Raw genomic sequence first — 22,293 nt, forward strand, 5'->3', positions numbered from 1 at the left:
ACTGTTAAAATATCTGGTATAAATTGATCTGTTTCTCAAAACTATTATTAGCTATATACTTCATGTGAACCCAGTACTAAGTCTGTTACTGTTTAGGTTGTAAGAAACACCTCCCATGGCGGCAAAGTATCTTCTGTGTCAAGCAATCCGCTGGTATGTCATATACTGTTAATAATGACTGTAGTTTTATGGACTTCCTATGTAATGCTAATGTCAAGGAAATGCCAAGGGTTTGACACTGCATGGCTTATTTAAAATTCAGCACTTGCATTCATGCGCGTGGATCCATTGCTCTGTAACAATATAACCTAATACCAGGTAGTGGAAGTGACTCCTATATGGTCTGAGGACTTCATATTTCAACACTTCAGCAACATACAGTCCATGTTTGGATATCTGGATATCCATGTTCTGGATATCTGTATGTCATGGAGCATATACTTTGTTCTTCTGCCAAGACAGACAAAAGGAACTAGGACCAAACTAGATTTTAAACATAATGGGTGCTAAGAAGGAAGCTTCTCAGAAGAACCAACATTTGTTTGATAACTCTTTGCACTGATTTTGATTCAAGATGGCTGGATGTCAGGTTTGCCCATTCTGACGCACTCTAGAAAAGTCTGTCTCTAAACTGTGCAACTGCAGAAGAAATCATCTGGTTCTCATGCAACTTTAACAAATTAATATCTGTGAACCTGCCCATTCTTCTAAAATCAGAAAACTTAATGATACGATACATTTTGCAGTGTGGAACAACATTCGTTGAGGGATATCCACAGGGACTTTGAAAGATCTGGTTCCAAAAGTTTTTTCTTAAATTATTTTAAAAAGGAGGAAAACAAAAAAAGACAAACAAAACACAACAAAAAAAAAAAAAAAAAAAAAACCACTCCAAAAACTCCCCTTTAAAAAAAAACAAAACCAACAACATGGCTTAACCAATTTGCTGGAAGCAATTCAAATAATTTCAGAGGATACAGCTTGTACTATATGAATGATATCTGGAATACATCACATTTCCTATGAGAAACATTGACAAGAGTGTGCTGAGAGTTGCTGGGGTTAAGTCAGAAACTAAACCCACAGGGCTCAGTTTTGAACTTGAATAAAACTATGCTTGACGTCAGTGGGAGTTTTGACTGAGTAAGAAGCGTACAACCGGGTTAGTACGTGCTGGATGATTAGGTCTTAGATGCCTCTGGGTATCTGTACTTTCTACAGTCAAGGATAGGTAATTAGCATAACTAACCCTTGCTCTTAAGTCAAGCTAAGTTAGCTTGAAATTCTTTACGGAAAGCTGATTGCTGCAGTCCTGGTGAATTTCATCTTAAAAGATCTATTTAGCCATAGATTAGTTAAAATCTCATTTGAGGTTCACTATGTTCTTATACTCAACTTAAGCATTATTTTTTTTCCTGTAGTTTCTTATTAAGTTAATTGCCTTTACAGGATAAATGCCAAAAGCAGGGATGAGATTTTTCCATAATCTTGGTGGTGAAGTCAAAGTTTAGGGGAAAAAGCTACTATCTGGATGCAAGAGAAATTATGTTTTGGCTTGTTGACTTTTTAAGTCTTAGTTAAAATAATTCTGTAAGCTTTTTGTTGTATTAGTGTCATTAAATTGGTTACCATAAACTATTAGAATTGAGGCATCTTGATGAAATGATGGATTTGCACAAATTACGTTGTGAATGTAATTTTCTTAAATTAACCCCATAGCAGCTTGCTCCAAGTCCACCTACCCAACGACCTCCAGGGGTACCAATAGTCTCTAAACCTGTCATGCTGCATCCTGACCCAAACTTTATGGTCAGGCCAACAATCAAATCAGAGGCCCTGGTAAGCCTTTTATTGTTCTTTTTCCGAGTGCTATAGTACTGTGGGATTTGTTCTTGACTTGTACTCAAAGAATCAGTTCTTGTCTCATCTTCTGCTAACTAAAATTCATGTAGATTGTCAAGCGATCACTAATGGTAAGTACAAAAGGGTATTTTTCCTTCTGCCCCTCCCCCCCATTATCTAGAAGTCACTTTTAGTGACAATTTTTATACAGGGGTGCATAATTCCAGAGCAGTGTAGAGCCTTAGACTCTGTAGAAGCTATTTTTCATTTATTCACATGCTGGTTTTTATTTTTATAAATTCTGAATTCATTTGTCAGAAATTAAAGAGTAAAAATTAACTACACTGTATTTTTCCTTTGTAAATAGTCATGACCATACTTGAAATGTAGATATATATCTCATCATTTCATTTCCAGAGGAAAAAAAACATGTGTTGTCATATCTTAGACTCCGATACACTGGTTGTGCAGTGTTCCTGCAAAGTTGACTCACAATCAGATTCTTTTTCTTTCTTTTTTTTCCATTTCTATTTCAAATGTAAATGAAGAAAAAAACTCTTAGGTTAAGTATTTTAGGACCAGCCATGTAGCTTCTTCAGGAATTGTGGTATGTAAGGGAAAGTGAGCCAAAGCGTACTGGGAAAAAAAAAAAAAAAGAGAAATACTGCTCTGACAGGTAATAACTCCCAAGTGACAGCCCTGAAAATTCATCCAAAATAGGTGGTGGACCAATTAGTAGTATTTATTCTTGAGGGTCATCATGATTTATGGTGTTAGAATTAGAGTTGTGTGTCTGTTATATGCATGTGTGTGGACATGTGTGTATATATACATTTATATAAGCAAGACAGTGTATTGCAGCACGTGAGCTTTCTAAGTGATGGAAAAAACCATCGCATTTGCATTTCATTTATTTAAGTACAAGCTTATGCTGTATCTGACAGTAAATGATGCGTGTAATATTCCTAGCTGTTTTTCATTAAAGTGCGATGGATTTTTTTGTCATTTTCTGCTTTAATAATTTAGATACTCTTGTTCCTTTTTTTTCCCCGTTACAGTTTGAACAAATTTAAGTGGTACTTAGTAACCAGTTTTCCCACAGACATAGTCATCTTGAAACTTCTATATTATAAATGGATTGAAATGATAAATGAAACCAGGTTTTATAAGTTGCTCAAGAGAAGGCTACATGAGCTAAAAATAAATTCAAATACCCCCAGCGTAGATATTTCCTTCAGTTGTATGCATTGGAGCTTTCATTTTGATTGTGTTCAGTAATTCAGCATCTCTAAGCAATATGAAATTCCTTAGGGGAGGAGTAAACAGAGTAAAATCATATTCTGCAGTTAATATAATCTAGCTCTTGAAAATAAATGCCTGGTGTGCAAATGTAAACTAGTCTGCAAAACTGATAATACCCTTATGTGTGATCAGACGGTCTTGGTACAAATTGAAAACGTTGGTTGTTTGGTTTTGGGTTTTTTTTTTCTTTTGTAACTGCTTACAATTAGTTTGAGAAATTGGCAATAAGATCCACCTCCATAGGGAAATTTCTATGATTTGCTATGCATGCATGCACATTTTCCAAATCACAAGTCTGCTAAAATGTTTCAGGTGTCAATCATCTTCATTCCCAAACTGCCTTATGTTAGTTGGAAGATCACAGTTTCAGTGGGAGCAATATTCTGATAGGACTTTGAGAGAAACATCAGTCTTTAAATTGGTTTTGTAGACCTGTTACCTCTTACTTCCATTTATGACTTTAATGCAGCACAGAGCTACAATGAAGTCACAGCAGTATGTGGAGTTACACTTCTATGGGTACCAAAGTGAAGTGGGAGTCTACTTCTGTTAGTTAAAAAATGAAAAGGCCAGTGTATGATGAAACAGACAAGAAGGTACTTGCCTGTTTCCAGAAATGTATAAGAATTATAATTTGATTTCATGCAGAAGGAATGCTTTTTGTTTGTTTGCAGAGGGGTCCTTATTTAAGTCAATGGTTCAGGTACCGGACTGGTTCGGCTTCTCTTAGTGAAGGGGGGTATCACCAAAGGAAAAGTATCTTTTGCTACCCTATTTCTTGTCTTGGTAGATTTCACACACCTTACAGAACTCTAGTCTTTATGTCTTAATATGACATAACACACATAATTTCTTCTACCTTGTTTTTGTCTGAGTTTAGCTGTCCAGAGTACCAAATTCTAGAAACTGATCTTGATGGATTTACTTGATTCAAACAGTTAATCAAGTGAGCCTATACTCGAGCAATTCACTAATAAAGCAGCTGAAAAGCATGAACATAAGAATAAATTAAACATGCAAGAATGGGTAAAATATTCCTGTTACCTGGAAGGTAGTTGGGCCAGATAGGAACAGTGAAGTGTCTGTTGTGACTTAAGTCTTCATATTAACTGAATTCAGGTCACAATTCCCAGGTCTTTGAACAGTTCATGAAAATGAAATTGTTCTCACTTATAAATAGGAAAATGATGGGTGAGGATTAAACTTTGAGTGTGGCCTTGAATGCTGAGGGTTGCTCTGGGTCAAAATCAATGTGAATTGTTTGTATCTGCTGTACTAGAGTGAATTGGAATACACTCGTGGCAAAGCTAATTAAATTTTGGCTCAGAGAACAGGAGAGGATTGTTATAATTTAGTGGTAGGGTTTTCAGAGAAGTAAAACCAACATGGACATTAGCCTCTGCTATCCCAACTATCACAAACATCCTGTTGTGTGAGTTAGAAAACTTGGATGCGCTTGCTGCTACTAAAGATTTTTCCTCCCTCACTGCTTTGTGGTTGGATGCAGCATTTGTAAAAGGAAGAATGAATGTTTAAGCTTTCCTCTAATTTGCAAGATTTGAAGCCTGATTCTGCAGGACTGCAGTCAAGGGACCTGAGACAGGTGCTTAGATACTGTGTGGCCAGATGTGCTGTGACTGGAAGTTTCAGTTATTATTGGTCACAGCTATACCAAAACTGTCTGTGTTGAAAAGGAAATTTTTTTCTAAGTGGCTAGAGAGGGCCTGAAGAGTTTTCTGGAAAATCTTGCCAGGCTTGCCCAAAAGTCCCTCAAGACAAAAAACTCTGTCATTGTATTAATTAAATGCAGACAACAAATCTCTCATCAACTTGGGAAAAGATATGTTTTTCCAAGTAATGGTATGACTATAGGACACTGATAGAATCAGTAGTGAAACTGATATATAGTAATTTGTTTTAAAGCAAATTGAGTTTGGAAATGTAAATACCATAGTTTAGTCTGTAGAAAGTTGTTCTTGTTTCAGAAGACTGAAATACATTACCTGATTTGATGCAGGGTTTTGAATGGAGGCTGGAGAGTTGTAACGGGTGTATAAGGTTGGGGTTTGGGGTTTTTTTTTTAGCCCATTTGATTTTTGGAAATTTTTGTAACATAATAAGAGGTTCTGTGTTTTAAGTGATTCCAAACTACAGTGTACCATTTTGTTAATGCACTGGAAGCAAAAGAAATACAGAATCAATATGGGATTAAAATCACTGAAGCCCAACACAATTAAAAAAAAATCCAGTAGTTATTAATCAATATTGTGAAATTACTTGTAGATATCGAAATTGAAGCAAGACCACTCAGAAATAAGTCAATTTAAATTCAGAAGGAATTTTTCTTTAAGTAGAATGCACCTGTACTGGTAATTGATATTTAAGTAATCGCTTCTTTCAGGATGAGCCCAAATACACATATCTTTTCTTTCAGCTTATCAACTTCATGAGGAACTTAATAATGAAATTCACCTTTCAGTATAGGAAATCCATGGTAGGAGAGCAAATCTGAAATGTGTAATATATATTTATCATGACTTTTCAATATTTTGGAAATTACTTGTCTAGCACTTTGTCCATGTGGGTTTTTTCAGTTATTTTTTTCAAAATCATGGAGAAGAGACCCCAGCACTGTTCTGTAGAAATTAGGGATAAAAGGAGTCATGGAAAATATTTTTAAGAAATCTTGTGGTATGGAAATGTGCATTATTTATGTAGTTTCTCTAGAATTCTTTCCTCTTTGTATTCAGTACTATTTCACTGTGTGTGTTCTCTCATTTTGAAATGGTATAGGGAACAACCACTAACAAGTGTGCAAGTGTGATTCGGTCCCTAGACGTGCAAGAAAAGCAGTGAGTTTATTTGTGAGTAGGTGATAGTTATTAACAGCAAAAAGTTAATATCTGGTTTGGCAATTTTCTTTCTTTTGCAGCCACAAGAGATGTTTAAAAGGATGGTGGTTTACAATTCATCATTTAGATCTAACAAAAAACAAGTAAAATAAAATTTTCGTATTTTGTGTGGTACTTCTTGTTTTGGCTGGTCATAGATTTAAAACTTTCCTTTCTAATCCTGTTGCTCAGTTTCTAAAACAGAGGTGCAAGACAGCCCTAGTGCATGAAAACTGCTAGTCTTTGTAAACTTTCAGTGTGTGCCTGTGGCTCCTGCTAGTCTAGACAGGTGAAGAGTGAGAGGACAGTAAATCCTTCAGGTTGAACCATCTGTAACTATTTATATGCTTAGTACAATCTTTAAGATAGTTGAACACTGATAACTGATGTGATACTGGCTTTTTTTTTTCTATTCCTAAGATTTCCTTGTTTCTTTTAGTCTCCAGTTGCAATGCTTTCAGTAATAAAATAGTTTAACAAATAGAGCTATTATCATAACATCGTTATTGGTAGGAAATCAGAGGAACTGGTGGTGGAAAGCACTTATTCATATAACCTTTCTGTATTCTGTAGGATATTTCTGTTGTGTTACTACTTTTATTGCTTCCCTCTGTCAGTGATGAAATTTTCGTCTCTTCCTCTTTGGTTGACTGGTGGTTCAATAGATGTTCTCTTGAAGAAGTGAACTTCTTGCTTAACTTCTCTGCTGCTGTTAAATGTGTCAGTTTCTGTGCAAAACACCATTAATGCAAGCTAAGTCAGATGCATTGCCATGTTATATGAAAATGTTGGTGCACAGTTGTGAGCTCACAGTGTGAGCTTTTGAGTGGTAAACCATTAAGATCAATAATTGATTTTTTTCTTCTTTTGATCAGTTTCAATCTAGATCTAGAATGGAAGACTGAATTTGACTAAGATAAATCAAACTTTGAGATTGGTCAGTTGCCACTGTATGTTAGTATGTTCTGTATATATAATAGTTGTTTTCTTAGCAAATTTGTTTTTTGGAAAAAATTGTTAAATCTAGTCATAGGTTTCTCTTTCAGTTCTTTTTTTGTTTATTTCAGTTAAGTCTCAATTGCTATTGACTATTGATGCTAGAAACTTCAGTGAGCAGTACCATTGGCTTAGGTGCTTGTGTTTGTGGTTTTTTTCTTTAAGTAGTAGCTTTACTTTTCATCTAGAAGTCCAGACAGTTGTTTCAGTGCAATTAAACATTTTAATGTTCCACATTCTACTTATGTGCAGTCCTATGAATATCACTGTAAGTCAAGAAAGGATTAGAATGGTCTTCACTCTTTCACCTGAGATGTCCTGAGTAGTGAGAGAGTGGGCTTAGCACTGTGGTTTTCACTCAGTGTTGCTTGGTCTATTAGTCCCTGCTTGGATATGGATTGCGCTCTCTACTCTCTGAATTTGTGATTCCCATTTCTGGGAAGATTTATTTACAGTTCAGTGGATGTCTTCATTGTATCATAGCTCTATTTGTACATTATTGGATCCAGATCATGTCACTTCTTTGCTTGCAGGTTTTTTGTTGTGGGGTTTAGTGGGGGGTTTTTTTCTGTTTAAAAATTATTTTCCCAGGAAAACTTTCTTCAAGGGCAACATCTGTTTTTCATGAGGGCGACCTGGGACAAAGAGAGTTCAATGACTTCCTTTAGATTACATAATGAATTAGTGGCTTGGCTGAGATTGGAGTCCTTTCCTCTGAGTTGCTTGCTCCAAGAACATAGATGTCTACTTCAGCCATGATTCCAAAAGTCAATACATATTCAGCTATTCAAACTATTAGTTGTTTAGGTAGCTGTCATTGTAAAATGTTTCTCTTACAGTTTTAGTAAAACTACTTATAGTATTAATACACTTTGTAAATGAATGAATGATTGGGGTTTTCCCAGGATGAAATTCTACCCTCTCTGAAGTCTGTGATGAAATTCCCATTTATTTAGTTCCTCAAAGGTAGCGGTTAACAAATGTAATTCAACCCATACTAATTTAAATGCTAAATAACGTCTATCATGTTCCTATTCCCAAAAGATGCTTTTAGTACATACTTCCCTACAAAAAACACCCGCTTGTGGCAGTAAGCAAAAGTTCTGCAGTTGTGCCCTGATGATTTAGCTCTCTGGAGCTTGGGGAGACAAAGTCATGCTTCAGTCCTTGCAAGTGTTTCTTCTGTCTCAGAAGAAACACAGAACGAGGACATGATTTGCTTAAGTTAGTGTTCTGACCTCAGGGGAAGGATAAAGGGAGAGGCAGCCTGCAGGAAAGCCAGGGTTCACACTGTGCAATTCAGTATGCCTGTGTGTAATGACTGCCAGTCAATGCAAGAGTCATCACCACTACTATTGCATGGTCTGTATAAGTGTGGTTAGACAAATGGGCAGCACTGTTGTACATTTGAGGGTCTGCTAATGCAGAGCTGTGTAGTACTGCTCCCTGACTTTGTCAGAAGTAGTGGTGGTAAGGATGAGATCTGACCCCAGAGGATCATTCATAGTCATGTCAAAATTAGGCAACTGAGAGAGATGATAAAGATGATAACAGCAGGAGGCATTAGTGTTTTCTGCTGCAACTTTGTCATTTAACAGCCAACCCTTAAAGATACCAGAGGAACCTTAAGCTGTGCATTTGATTTACAAGTGGAAAAAGGCTTAGCTGAGTCTGAGAGTAGAATAGACTTTGTCATCAGATGGATCCAGTAGAAAAGAGGGCAATAATGCATATATAAAACTTGATCCCACACTAAACTACTGGTCTGCATCAGATTTGGCTTGCCTGCTGTGTCAGCAAAGGGTTGTGTGGTTCTGTGTTGTTCTCATATCCCCAGGTTATTGCAGCTTGAAGTCACAAGAGCGATGCAGCATGTAGATACCTCAGTAAAGATTTCTGTTAAGTCCCCATAGTCCTTATGTTAACATGCAGAATAAGTGCAGAGTTTTTATAAATCTCCAGCATTGCCCACACAGTCTCACCTGGTAACGACTAATCCTCCACAAGAAACCACCACCCAAACACCGTTGATTCCTGATTGCTGACTCAGGAACTCTTGTCTTTGCAGAAAACATAACTCCTGCTTTTTCCCTGCAGTGTTGGTCTGACAAGGGTAAGGCACTAGGTTTTGAAATTTTAAGAAGGTATGAGTCCTCTCAAAGCTTAAATCTTGCTTTACCTAATTGCAATATTATCTTCCCCATTTCAGACACTCCCTGCTAAAACTTTTAAGTCCTCCACAGAACCATATGAAAACAAAATTGGTTGTTGTCCTGTGTTTGCTTGTGGTATGGAGCCAACTCTCTGAAACTCTGTGGAAAGGAGGAGAGAATGGGGCTGGAAGAGGGTCCTACAACCCAGACACTATGGAGTAGTGTTGCTGACAGGTGAATTGGAGCCTGTCACTTCTGCCTGTGTTAGGTAGTGCCCAACATGGTGATAGTCCCCAGAAGCGTTGTTCAGAAGAGTGTGGCAGAACATACCTGCCTGTGATGCTTTCAAGATTTGTTTCTGTTCTGTCAGGTGTAGAGAGAAACTGTGGAGCTGACAGAGTGGTAAACTGTTCCTCAAAACTGCTCCATAGTATGACCAGCTCAAACTGCCGATCTGTCATAAGATTTTGAAACGTCTTTTGACTGTCAGGATGGACTGTTGCTGCCTTTCTGTGCTCTTCTCCATTTACTGTCTTCTTTCATAGCTTATAGACTAACATGTTCTCTCACTAATAAAGAAAATGGAATTTGTGTATTAAGTGTGTGCATGAGTCTAATGTTTTCACAATTAAGTATTGTTTTATTCTCAGGGCTTCCAGAAATATTTGGAAGATTTTGATCCATATTCAATGGTAAGGAGAGAATTCAAATATGTCTCTCTGTTTAATATGAAATACACTAGAAAAAACGCATCCTTGATTTTGAGGGCTGGAAGGGTTTAAGATTCTTGCTTGTTGGTTTGCTGGGGCTTGTGTATTTGTCTTTTCTAGTCATGTTAAAAAGGAGCTTTCTTAGAGGAAAAGATTATCTGGTGTTCTGATCTTCTGCTAACACTATTTTGGAGGAGGGAAAGGTCCCTTTTCTCCCACGAACTACATAGATCAGCCTAATTGTTTTGTGTTTCCAAGGTGGAAATGACTAATCACTATATCTTTTTCATAGTTTACCCCAGAGCAGATTATGGGAAAAGATGTACGGCTATTACGAATTAAAAAGGTAAATACTATATTATTTGATTGATATTTAAAGGGTTCATGTGAGCATTTCATGTACAGTCCCATTTACTGGGATGAAGGAAAGATTAAGTTCCTGTTGATGGCAAAAATTAACAGCCTTTTCTGAACTAAACCTCTTTTTTAATAGGAAGGATCATTAGACCTTGCAGTTGAGGGAGGAATTGATTCTCCAGTTGGAAAGATAGTTGTGTCTGCCATCTATGAGGGTGGTGCTGCAGACAAACATGGTGAGTAACAATGAGGAATTTGAATGCTGCTGCAGAGTGGCTCCTTATGCTGACTGAGAGTTATTGGCTAACTTCATAGCTATGCCTAGTACTGAGAGGCACACTTGGATTGTCCAAGGCAGCCAAGTTCTGTCTCAGTTCTAAGGGCAGCTCAGAGAGAGGATCATGATTTGAAGGGTGCTGCTTAAATTAATAATTATGTAAAATTTATAAATAGTGTTTAAGAAGAAATGGTCATTGCTGCTGTATTTCTATCATTACAGAATTTTCAATTATGTGGCCTGAAAATGTAGAGCTGTTCTATTAATAAGGACTCCCCTTTTTCCGGTCTGATATATAAAAAAAAAACAAAAACACAACAACAGCTGATTCTCTGGTGTATTATGTTAATTAAGGAAAGCAGCATATGGTCTCCATTATTTCACAATTTCCAAACAATGACATTTGTAGTACTTCCATGTGCAAAGCAATCACCTGACCATGGCTACACTACACTGCTTAGTTTTCTTCTTAATGCTACTTTCAATAGTAATTTGTTTTGTATAACACCTGGCTTTACTCCCAAAATCCCACTAAAGGCCAGAGCCTTCTGGGTAGCAGCTTAGCTCTCTGGAAGGCAGAAAAACGTGCATACCAACACGTCCAGGCTTTGCTCCTGGTGGCCAGTATCTCCATCCTTTCCTTGAGAACTCTGGCAATGACCAGGTAGACAGACAGGACAGTATCTCCTGATGTTGTCTTTGCTGACCTTGTCCCAATCTGCACCCAACTTCAAGTCACTCCTGCTGTGAAAACATCTCAGCTACTTGATCTCTCAAGTACTCTGCTTCTCTTTGACTCTTCACTGTAGTGAGGGTCTTTTATAGCTAATGCTGTCCCCTTCCCATCTGTGCTTTCCCCTCTTCAAATACAATCCCAGTTGGTTGTGCTTCATTCCAGATTAGCAAGTCAAAGTCAGTTCTAAGGACTAAACGTTACACAGGCTTTTGCAAAGGAAAGACAGTTCTGCAAACCCTTGACAAATGCTACTTATACCTTCAGGTCTTTTAAGTAATGCTGCCATTTTCATAGTAGTAACAGCCTACAATCAACCCCAGTTTGTAGACTGTATACATGGATTACCCAGACAGGCAAACTGCTACTACGGAAAATCTTACTGAACTAGTTTCTTACTGGTCATGATCAATAAGAGATCAGTGTGGCTTTTCCATGCCTAAAAATTCCTTTTGCTTTTGCCTGTAGCAAACTTCCTTGTTTATATCAATTTTTAGTGTAAGCCTTCACATCTAGTGAAGACACTTATCATTATACTCATTACTGCATAAATACAGGACAGAAAAGACCCACAGAATTTTTTTTGCTTACGTGTATGTATACCATATTGGTCTTTTCACCAGGAGGCATAGTGAAAGGGGATGAAATACTAGCTGTAAATGGCAAGATATTAATTGACAGCAGGCTGGCAGAAGCACAGGCAACACTAGCAAAAGCTTGGAACATGGGTGGGGTAAGTAACCTGGAATACTTCTTCATTCTACCTATAACGCTCATATGAGGTATACTTTTCTTTCATGACATTGTCATGTCAACACAATTAAGGTTGCAAACATCAGAAGTGACAGATATGCCACATACTACCAAAGTGAGCTGAAATCTGCAGAAGATATTGGCATATAGCATCTCTGAAAATCATGCATGTAATTTACTGTGAAAGTTCATGGTGTTTAGTCACTTGTCAAGATTGGTATTTAAACACATTACATTCTGAGTGTTTATAGTACATTTATCTGTAGAATCTCTCTTTGATATTGAAAATTACTTGCAAGCTGATTGGAATTTTATGATAATAGATTATCTTATCTTTGATTTCTTAATGTACAAGTAACACTGCACTACAGCTACAGTTTTCTCAGCAAGAACTGTATTAATTGCTAACATGACCTAATACAGGATGATTCTTAGAAAAATGATTTTTAAAAGCTCGTTGCAAGACCAGTAGATTTTTCTTTAATTTCAGGATACAAATCAAAAAGCTCAATCTTGAAATGGTCTTCCTATAGAACTCTTTAATAGATATCTTTCTGCTGCTCTCTGTGGTTTTCCAGGAATAGATTGCCTTCCTGATCCTGTATCTGCTATTCCATGGTGGTCCACTAACCATCTCTAAAAGCATTTAGCAGCACATGTTTGCCTGTGCATTTCTTTTTCAGGATTGGATTGACTTAGTCATTGCGGCATCACCACCAAAGGAATACAATGATGAAATGTAAGTGCATAAGCTTTCTTTCTCTGGGAATTAAAAGGCTAGTAACAATAGTCTATACAGTTTGCTTTTTTCATCAGACGTATTTCAAGTATTTACTTCTTGTGAACTACATAACCTGCATCACATGGTTGCTAATTTGATAGTTATAAGTAGCTATCGCACATTACAGCAGTGGTTCCCAGACTCTTCAAAATGGTGATTCTCAGAATTGGTTGTACATGACTACACACTCATACTTTTGGTTTAAAGTTTGAGGATTTTGGGGGTGGTTTTGTTTTTTTTAGAAATTACTTACTTCAGTCTGGATCATTTACTATGGTCCCATGAATTATAATTTGAGGAAACAAATGCCTATAAGCATTCTTCATCACAACTAGACATTTAATTCTGTTTTGTTTGTTTTTTTTTAATTAGATCGCAGTCACTATCCTTGTCTAAGCCAAAGTAAATGTAAAATTTTCAAAAGAGCAAAGTGATCTGGGTGTCTTGGCAATTTGTGGTGTTCACAGAGTCCTTTTTTTAAAGATAATCAGCATAGTTGTGAAACAGAAGAATCCATGGCTTAGTGTGATAGAGGTATCAAGTCGATACAACTTGCTTTACTTTGGACAAACAGTTTCAAAAGCAAGACCAATGTTTTCTAGCTTGACTGAATGAAAAGACTTGAAGATATTCTTACTGCTATGTAAAATGGCAGAGGAGAGTTTTGTAGTCACTGTTAACCCAGACTCTTGTTCTATGTAGAATACTAGAGTATTAGTTGCTGTAAATCAGTATAGTTTTACTGGCTAACACCAACTGAAGATTGCTGTAAAAATTTGTTTAATACCTGTGCATAAACTAACAAGCAAGGAAATAACTGTCACTGTTGCTTTTGTTTTCATATCCTGTATATTTAGCCCTACTATTCCCTCATCAGCAGTCAGTCCCAACACACACAGAAAGGTTTTTGAAGGCAGTGCACCTGTGTACAGACAAGGGTATCTCCTGCAGCTGTAGCCACTGCAGTGTTACCTCATGGTGAATAGCCAGACCTGAGTTAACATGACTGTCCATTGTGAGGCTGCATTATTTTTTCAGCATGTGCCTGCCTGTGCATTGCATGCCACGCTTGCTTTTGTTCCTGGCATGCTGGAGTGTTCTTTGGGCTTTTGCCATGCCTGTCCTATTAAAATACAAGTATTTAGTTTCTACTTCATAATGTCCCTTAGATGTCCCCTGCAGAATTGGTTTATCATCTGCCAGACTATAAAATAAATAGGCCCTGCCTAAAGAAGTAGGATTAATCTAATTTTTTTTTTCCTTCTCTGTGGACCACTGCTGTGGCTTTGTGAATTCATAAGTATATAAGTAACTACAAATTACTTCCTTGTTAAGGCTTGTCCAAAGAACAAGTTTCCATTTGTATTATATGATAGTGTGCCTGTAAACAAGTATTCATGACTGTTTGGTTTTCACTGAAGTTTGCCTGTGTTAATTTGTCACTATACAATGGGTTTGTCCCAAAATTATCCTTGTGTCACAAACTCAGTTTACTGTGTATGGTTTCTCTATGCTGTAATTACTTGTAAGAACAGTCATAGATCTCTAGAAGAACCAAGGTAAAATTTCTTGTTGCATGTGGGTATTTGTGGTCTTCTCAATTACTACTCTACAGTACAAATCAAAATGACGCCACTGAGATCCAGTTATATAAAATCGTGCTTACCAGAAAGACTAAAAATTGCACTACAGCTAACAGCATCTGTTTCACTATCACTCTTTCTTTTTTTCTGCAGGACATTCTTCTAAAGAAGGCTATACTGGAGAAATGAAGTCTTTCCCCTGCAGGAACCTGCTGCTCTATAAATTAATAGGGAATCAATAACCACATGAAATGCATCTCTATCTGAAAGAAATATGAGCAATCAGACCTGTAAATTGAACTAGAGACTTCAGATTGTTCAGGTAATTAGAGTAATTTCAAATCATTCTATACATATACAGCAAGAATTTTTTGCAAAATCATTGAGAAGGACTGCCAGTGAGCATGGTTTGGTCTGTGAGAACTCAATCTATTTTTTGCTATTTTGGGGGGCCAAATTTTGAAAATTATCTTCCAATTTTCCTGGAAATAGACACCAAAATGACAAATGAAGATAGAACACAGATGTCTGTTCCCACATGCAACACTTGTGATTACACGTTCACAGGCCAGTTTGGCTGTGAAAAGGATTATATTTTTACTCCACACACAGTGATTTTTCCTGGGGAAATGGGAATGTATATAGGTAACTTCTGTTCTCACTCATATTCTTGTAGCTCTCTTGGTGTCCATTTCTGTTGCTCAGTTGTGAGTTGTTTTGAGTATAAAAACCCTGCTGGTGGAAGAACCAGTAACACCATGAGTGCTAGCATAAGGAATAATTTTGGTGATGCTTATACGGTATAAAGAATCTTCTCTACCAGCAAAGTAAATAGCTAGCAATTAGTCCAGATAAAATCATTCTGTGTAGTCACAGTTATACCACTGAGTATTTGTATTGGTGGCAAAAAATACTCCCTCATATAGTCATGGGTGGAAAATTTGGGTGTGATTCACAGTTTGCAGTTATGTACTTTGTTGTCAGTGAGGCTATATACGTGACTAAACTGTACAGGAAGTCACCAAGTATAACGTTTTGCTCTTGGTGACTATATCTTCTGTTTGAGTAAATTCCTCAAGACTATAAAATCTATACTAACCTGGCTTTAACTAAGTATGATTACAGTCACAGACTCAGTAATTTCTTTATTTTATCAAGATGCCTCCTTAGAAATGTCTTTGTCTTCCTTCCTTCGTTGTATCTGTCAGTTTGTGTTCTGTTTTTCATATTGTGTTTAGATTTTTCTTACCTGGACTAATGAAAGCCAGTTTATAGTTTTTTGGCTTATCAAATTCCCACTGAAGTCTTGCCTCTTCGAAGTTTGGAAACCCTCCTTTCTGTAACACAGAAAAATAACTATTACGTTCCTGAGAACTCTGTACTTATACAGAGATGATTAATTACGTTGACTTTCTTCATTTGCAGTATTGTTGCAGTATGCCAATTAATGCGTCTGGCAGGGTACACATGATAGAATGTTTAAAATTTTAATTCTTACAACTAATCCAGAAATAAAATTGCATTTGCCAAATGGAATAAGTCTTGTTTCCTCTTTGCCTCTGGGTTTGTACATCATAGTAATAGTTAATCTGCTCAAGTACACAGATTTCTGAGTTGATCTTTAATAACAGACCCATTTGCAACAGTGCCATCCTTCTGGAGTTCAAAAGAAAATTCACTCTGCATAGTAGGGGATTGTCACTCAGCTGAGCTGCAGTAATCTTTTACTGAGTTTTTATGGGCAAATCTGGTCATTTGATAGTTGGCAAGCTACTGAGTGCAGCTGGTCCAGTTATTTAGTTTGCTAGGTCTTTGGGTGCATCACACCAGAACTGTAGACTTTCTAACCAACAGACTAATCTAAATGCATCAAGATTAGCACCAGAGGGAAAATTGCAGCAGGATGTACTCCTGCTGCTCTGGTTCCCAGTTGCCTACATATCGCAACCATCTGGACTGTATGACAACGCAGATAGATGAGTGATGCTATCAAATGTTGTCTTAAGGGATGCTCTGATGCTATGTACGAGCAAATAAAGTGCCACAGTAATGCACCAGTAGTGAACTTCAGTCTGCAGCCAGTGCTTGATTGTGCCAATCACTGTCTCAGCACACTAGGAAACGTAATGCAGAAAACCTAAATACTAGAAATATTTTTACTGCTGTTATTTTTTCAAAGACAAAAGGAGCACAGAAGACTGAGCTGGGAAATCTGTGGGAGTACCAACAGTTGAGTTGTAGCCATGCTTCTTAGTCGCAAAACTATCTTTCTTCTCCCCATCTACCCTGTTAACTTGATTTGCTTTGACACAGCTTGAATTGCATGAGAGGCAGTTGAAGAAATGGTTACTGCTCGTTACTTCATGTATATAAGATAGTGTTTCTTTGTGTGTTTAACCTGTGTTAGGACAGCAGAGTTGCATTAGGCAATGTAAGTAGGTGGTGTGAGAAAAAAGGAGGCTGACATTTCTGAAATCTTGAAATGATCTTAAGCCATTAGTTAGGTAGTGTTTTACTTGATTTCTGGCTTTCAGTGCCCTGGGACTGGATCACATCTTTCACTTGCCAGCTACCTTAAGGAGATGGAGAATGCTACAAGAACATAGAGTTTTCAAGCAACTTCCCTTTCAGTTACTTTGATGTGTGTGAGCAGTGTCCCAGATGTAAATCATTTAAACAGGTGCACCTGTTTGAGTTGCTACTGCATTGTTTTCTGGTTGCTGTAATGGTCACTACATATGCCCATGCCTCACCCCTGTTCAATCAAGCCAGCTGTGAAAAGATAACAGTAAGGGTAAATGGGACTTTCCCTTTTTTTTCAGCCAATGTTTAGTTTCCTTTGGGAGTATGGAAACTCTGACCTGATGCACAAAGCAGGAAGAAGTCCAAGTACTTCACTGAGAGTATCATGAATGCTTCAAACCACTTTTAACATAAGATGGGTTTTTGTTTTTCATTCACTGTAATCTCAGAGGGAATATGTCTAGTTTCTCAGAGCTGTTTGTTTGGTTAAGACCGCTAAAACCCACTATCTCTCTCTATGGGATAATAACCCAGAGGAAGAGTTTCTCAGAACTGTTAACAGTCATTCTTATTCTCTCAGGAATTTCTTGTCCGTGTTAGTCACAGCGTTGTCTTCAGCATACCCTCACAGTTGCTGAACTGGAGCATGAATTACATTAGAGACTTGTGACTTTCACATCTGCTCTGTGAGCCTGTGCGTGCCTGTGTGCAGGCAAAAAATGTGAAACCTTATATATCGGAACCATGACATGGATTACAGGATAGGAAATATTGTTGTTTATTAATCATATGGATATTACCATAGGGAAGTCTTTGATCTATTTATTACTGCCATTCCACTACTTTAAGAATTCCTACTTTAGCCATTGTTTATCATATGACCATGGCATCTTTTAAAACTTTTAAGTGTGTTTCAAACAAGTTATGATTTTTTAAAAAATGCTCTATTAATAAAAAAATTTACATACATAAAGGACAGGTATATATGTGTACACAAACCAATGAGATTTTTTAAAATCGATTTGAGTAGCACTCATGTACAGATAATTTCAGTACTTCACAAATACGAGATATAACCTCTGACTATAAATAAGTTGTTAGAAAATGTTCTTACCTTAAAAACAGGATTGAAAACCATGGTTTCACATCAAAGGACATATATCTGGTTGTAAGTAGCTTGGTACACAATAGCTGATACATGTTTTCTGTATGTTTTAGCTATATGTTGAATTTGATGAAGCAGGGTCAGACTCAGGGTAGCTGCTATGGAATTCTTAGCCACGTCTCACCAAAGAAATGTCCCCCTGGGATCTGTGCTGACATGAACAAACTTTACACCATCTAAGGACCAGATCTAGTATAGAAAAGTCAGCGTTTTACCTGTAAGGAGCTGACTCATAGGATTATAGATCAGATGAATCTAAAATCCCTTATTATCAATTTACGATAAGCTAATAAGTGTTTGATCCTGATACTAAGTTTGTCCTCCAGTGTTTTTCTGACCATCTGCCCATTCATTCTATCTTTTGCTGTTGTTCTTATTCTCAGGGGTTTTCTGTTTTTTCTGACCTTCAGAAATTTCTGGAGCAGAATCCAGACTTCCCTTTTTGCAGACTTGAAATCTTAAGAGGCTCCAGGTGGGCTGCTCACAAGTCATGCAAACTGTTTTCATGGAGATTGACTAGGATGCTTTCTTTCCTTCTTCCTAAGGAAGGTAGCAAAAAGTTTGCCTCTGCTGGAATACTGGGGCCTCTGTGGGAATACTTCTTCCTCTATTAGTAGGTCTGCATTTGGTGCATTATTGGAGGAAACAGATAATAGTACAGCGCTTTGGGGCTCAGGGTCTATCTATATTTACAACAAGGAAACTTGGGCTATATTTGATCTCCACTGAAAGCATCTAAGATGAAAGAGGAAGTGGAGACAGACATAGGAAAAGCAGTAAGATCTAGAAAGGAAGTTTTTGAAATGTGAAGCATGTTCAGCTTTGGGAGGATCATGGATTATGGGTAAGAAACAAAAGCACTGTGATGCTGGATGTGTATGATAATGTCCAATGAAGGTGCTAAACTATTAGTGTAACAACCACTGGAAGGAAGTTTTAAGGAATTAATTTTGAACAAGTACACTGCAGACTGGCAGCTTTTGGATACTTAAGTCTGAGTGGCTGGTATTCAACTGGGACTGTTTGTCTACATGGAAAAAATGTGGAGTCTGATGCATGGCAGATAGCTGCTTCATCCAGTATCACAAAACCTGCTGCATGATTAGCAATGGATTTCCCTTACACATCTGTAAGGTAATTTTGCTTGATAGACACTTCCCACTTATAAGGTAACCATCGACTAGAACAAGCAAGGCTCTGATCCAGCAAAGCACTTAAGTACATGCTTAAATTTAAGCTTATGAGCCCATCCCATTGACATAGGTTGAGTTCATTAATACTACTCAGGTTTAAGGGCTTTGCTGGATTGGGGCCTGAAGTCAAAATCTGAAGGCAAAGGATGCCTAAGCCCTGGAGATGCTTATTATAGAAAGTTATTATTGTTAATACTGAGGTTCTAGTATTCATACTGAATTTTGGTTCCTCTTCCTTTTCTCAAATAATCTTTAAAGGTTATTCCTCCTGCCAGTCCCCCCGCCCGTTTTCTTGGCTTGTCCTCCTCTTATCTTTTCTCACCATTTCTGTTCCAGACATCAGTAGAACCCATTAGTCTTCAATAGCTATAACAGAGGTTTTTTATTTGGTGCTTAAAAGAAAATTTGGCAGAGAAAGACTGAGACCCTCCCAACATAAACTGAGTTAGATAGAAATCAGACAGCTTTTTTGAGGACAAGAACTTTGCTAAACAACAGGGAAGTGAGAGGGAAAGTTGCCAACAGTTATTCTTTATGTAAAGCTACCCCCACCCCCCAAAAATTTTCAAATTACTTTACTCTGAGTTTTTGTTCCCTTCCCTCTGCCTTTCCACTAAGCAGTTTTGGATGCTTTAGCAAGAAGTGGGACTGAGACTCCATGTTCATGCTGGCAACAGCTTGAGACATTTGAGTGTTAATGCTGCTTAATAGAGTGTAAATAACACTAGATAGAAACCATTTGGTTAGAAACACTGGGCACAAAATTAAACTTTGATTAAAATCTTTTGATAAATATTTCCTTGACGGGGTGAAATAGCTTTTCAGGGTTATCCTTTGAAACTGAGTAGATTATAATTTTTCAAGTAACAATGTGGTTTTTGTTACCCTTCCTCCCCTTCTCAGCATAAAACTTGGAATTTTTAGAGGAGAGAGACCCAGGAACACTTTTTGATCAGCAACAATTCCAAAGAGGGGAAGAAAGAGAAGGGGAGATGCACATTTACATTTTGATTTTTCACAAAGAATTGTCATGAAGCAGATCTTTGAATGTGAAGTATGGACTTGGTAGGACAGAAGAAATAGCATACTGTTTCTTAGTGAAAATCAGGCAGCACCACCTTAGTGCAAAGGATTGACATGCATAGCAGGAATCAAAAACAGAAGAGTTCCTCAAGCCAGGCAAGAGAATTCCAGTTCAGAGCAATCACTTAGAACAGGCATCAAGCCATTCATACAGAGATTGTAGCTGTTTAAGAGAATAGAAGGAACTGAGATGATTGAGGTATGTCCATTGTGCCCCTGACTCCAGGTTGCTTTTTCTTCACAAAGGGGAAGGCAACTTCCCCATCACATAACCCATACATCTGGGTATGGGTAAATTGTCTATTTTCAAATAAATCAGCATTGTTATAAAGAAGTCAGTGTATGTGGAATGCTGTGGTCTACAAATCATGCAAATGATCAAGACATAAAGTCCAGATTGAGAGAAGGACAACAGAAATAAGTCTATTCTCCAGCTAATATATAAATTGCTCACTGGTGGTTTCAGCCTTAACAGGTGGGTACAGCGTAGTTTATAACGTTGCTTTTCTTCTTGGAGTAGAGAATTTGATTGCAACAAATTTGTGTTAACACTCATAGGACAGATTAAAATGGCATGGGTGGGCATATGTTGTGGCTGGATTGTTCACAGGCAAAAGTTATTTGAGTGTATTAAGTTGCCTGGCTTACTTGTAATGATTTGTCCTAAGTTGTACTGCTGCAGGAAAGCTGCTTGTTTGCTTTTTTTAAAACTATGTCAATATTCACATTTCTCTACCTCTAGCCAGACAAACAGATGCAGAGACATTTTTTTCTGTTCTGTTATTGAAGTACTTCATGAATTACCTACCTTCTCGATGATAAAATTACCCAGTATTGCCTTTTCTAATGGTATATTTAAACCCATGTGTACATGAACAGATGTGTTTAAAATACCATAGTAAATAGATGGAGAAAAGTGGCTAGATTTATAAATGACACAAAGGGACAAAATGCTTACCCTTCTTGTTTACCACAATGCAAGTGACTTTTATATGAGGCATGTCACTATTTTCCTAGAAAACAGATTATACCTGAGGATTAAATTTCAACCATTCTTTGTTTATTATCGATATAGTCTCTTAATCATGGGGCAATGACCAGTATAGTCAGCTGTGTTCCCAATAGTGGAAGAGACCATCTGCCATAAGTGAGGGCATTGAGGATTTACTGCTGCCAGGTAACAGTGTCACAGACTACAGTTATTTCCATGCAAAGCTTCCACAACTATGAATGCAGGTACAGCGCTTTGTTGTATACAAACAATACTGTACTACTCCAAGAGATTGAGCTTCAGGTTAAAATGAAAAACAATTAAAAAAAAAAAGTTCCCACTGCCTAGGAGTTCAATTAGTAAGTAGAAAGTTAGTAAACTAATCTTCTGTATATTTTGTATGGGTATTGATTGTTTTCATTCCCTTGAGCCTCTGGAAATCCCAAATGTAGTCTGCACGTGGGTTGAACTCAAGAGGAAAGTCTCCTGAAATAGGCCATTGACAATTAGTTAGTTATATGATAAATCACAACAGGGAATACACGGTCTTGGCTATACAGGATCAAGGTTTTGTGCATACTCATGATCTTTTTTCTTTTTCTTTTTTTTTATTTTTACTGAATCCACAATGTGACTTTTTTTGTTGTTGTTGTTTTATTTTAAGAGCTAGAATAAATGGAATTTATTAAAAATAGATAAAAGAAAAATTTGTAGTGCAAAACCTAATTAAACTGCAACATTTTTTGTATAATTTAGTCAAACAGCAGCACAAGAAAAATACATTCCAAATCCAAGTCTGAATTGACAGCTTTAAGTTTCTCTCTAACAGTTGTGTCGGTTTTACCCACAGGATAAATTGAGGATAGCCTGGAACAATTCCCACGTGGTGAATAAACAAATCAACTAACTACAATTTTCTAGTGTGCCTGAACAGCAAACCATATTCTATTCTGAAGAGGA

General features: G+C 37.2%; 1 protein-coding gene across 1 annotated transcript in view; it reads left to right on the forward strand.

Moving 5' to 3' along the window:
• The window catches only part of USH1C (USH1 protein network component harmonin), a 52,447-nt gene extending 36,539 nt beyond the window's left edge, over window positions 1-15,908 (forward strand). Inside the window, exons 19-27 of the mRNA XM_075048667.1 lie at window positions 97-153; window positions 1,720-1,839; window positions 5,579-5,638; window positions 9,835-9,876; window positions 10,187-10,240; window positions 10,388-10,487; window positions 11,885-11,994; window positions 12,698-12,753; window positions 14,532-15,908. Coding sequence (XP_074904768.1) covers window positions 97-153; window positions 1,720-1,839; window positions 5,579-5,638; window positions 9,835-9,876; window positions 10,187-10,240; window positions 10,388-10,487; window positions 11,885-11,994; window positions 12,698-12,753; window positions 14,532-14,544 — 612 coding nt within the window. The 3' untranslated portion in view covers window positions 14,545-15,908. The remainder of the gene's footprint in view (window positions 1-96; window positions 154-1,719; window positions 1,840-5,578; window positions 5,639-9,834; window positions 9,877-10,186; window positions 10,241-10,387; window positions 10,488-11,884; window positions 11,995-12,697; window positions 12,754-14,531) is intronic.
• Window positions 15,909-22,293: the final 6,385 nt, after the last annotated feature.

The sequence above is a fragment of the Buteo buteo genome, chromosome 16, assembly GCF_964188355.1.
Source record: "Buteo buteo chromosome 16, bButBut1.hap1.1, whole genome shotgun sequence".
NCBI lineage: Eukaryota > Metazoa > Chordata > Aves > Accipitriformes > Accipitridae > Buteo > Buteo buteo.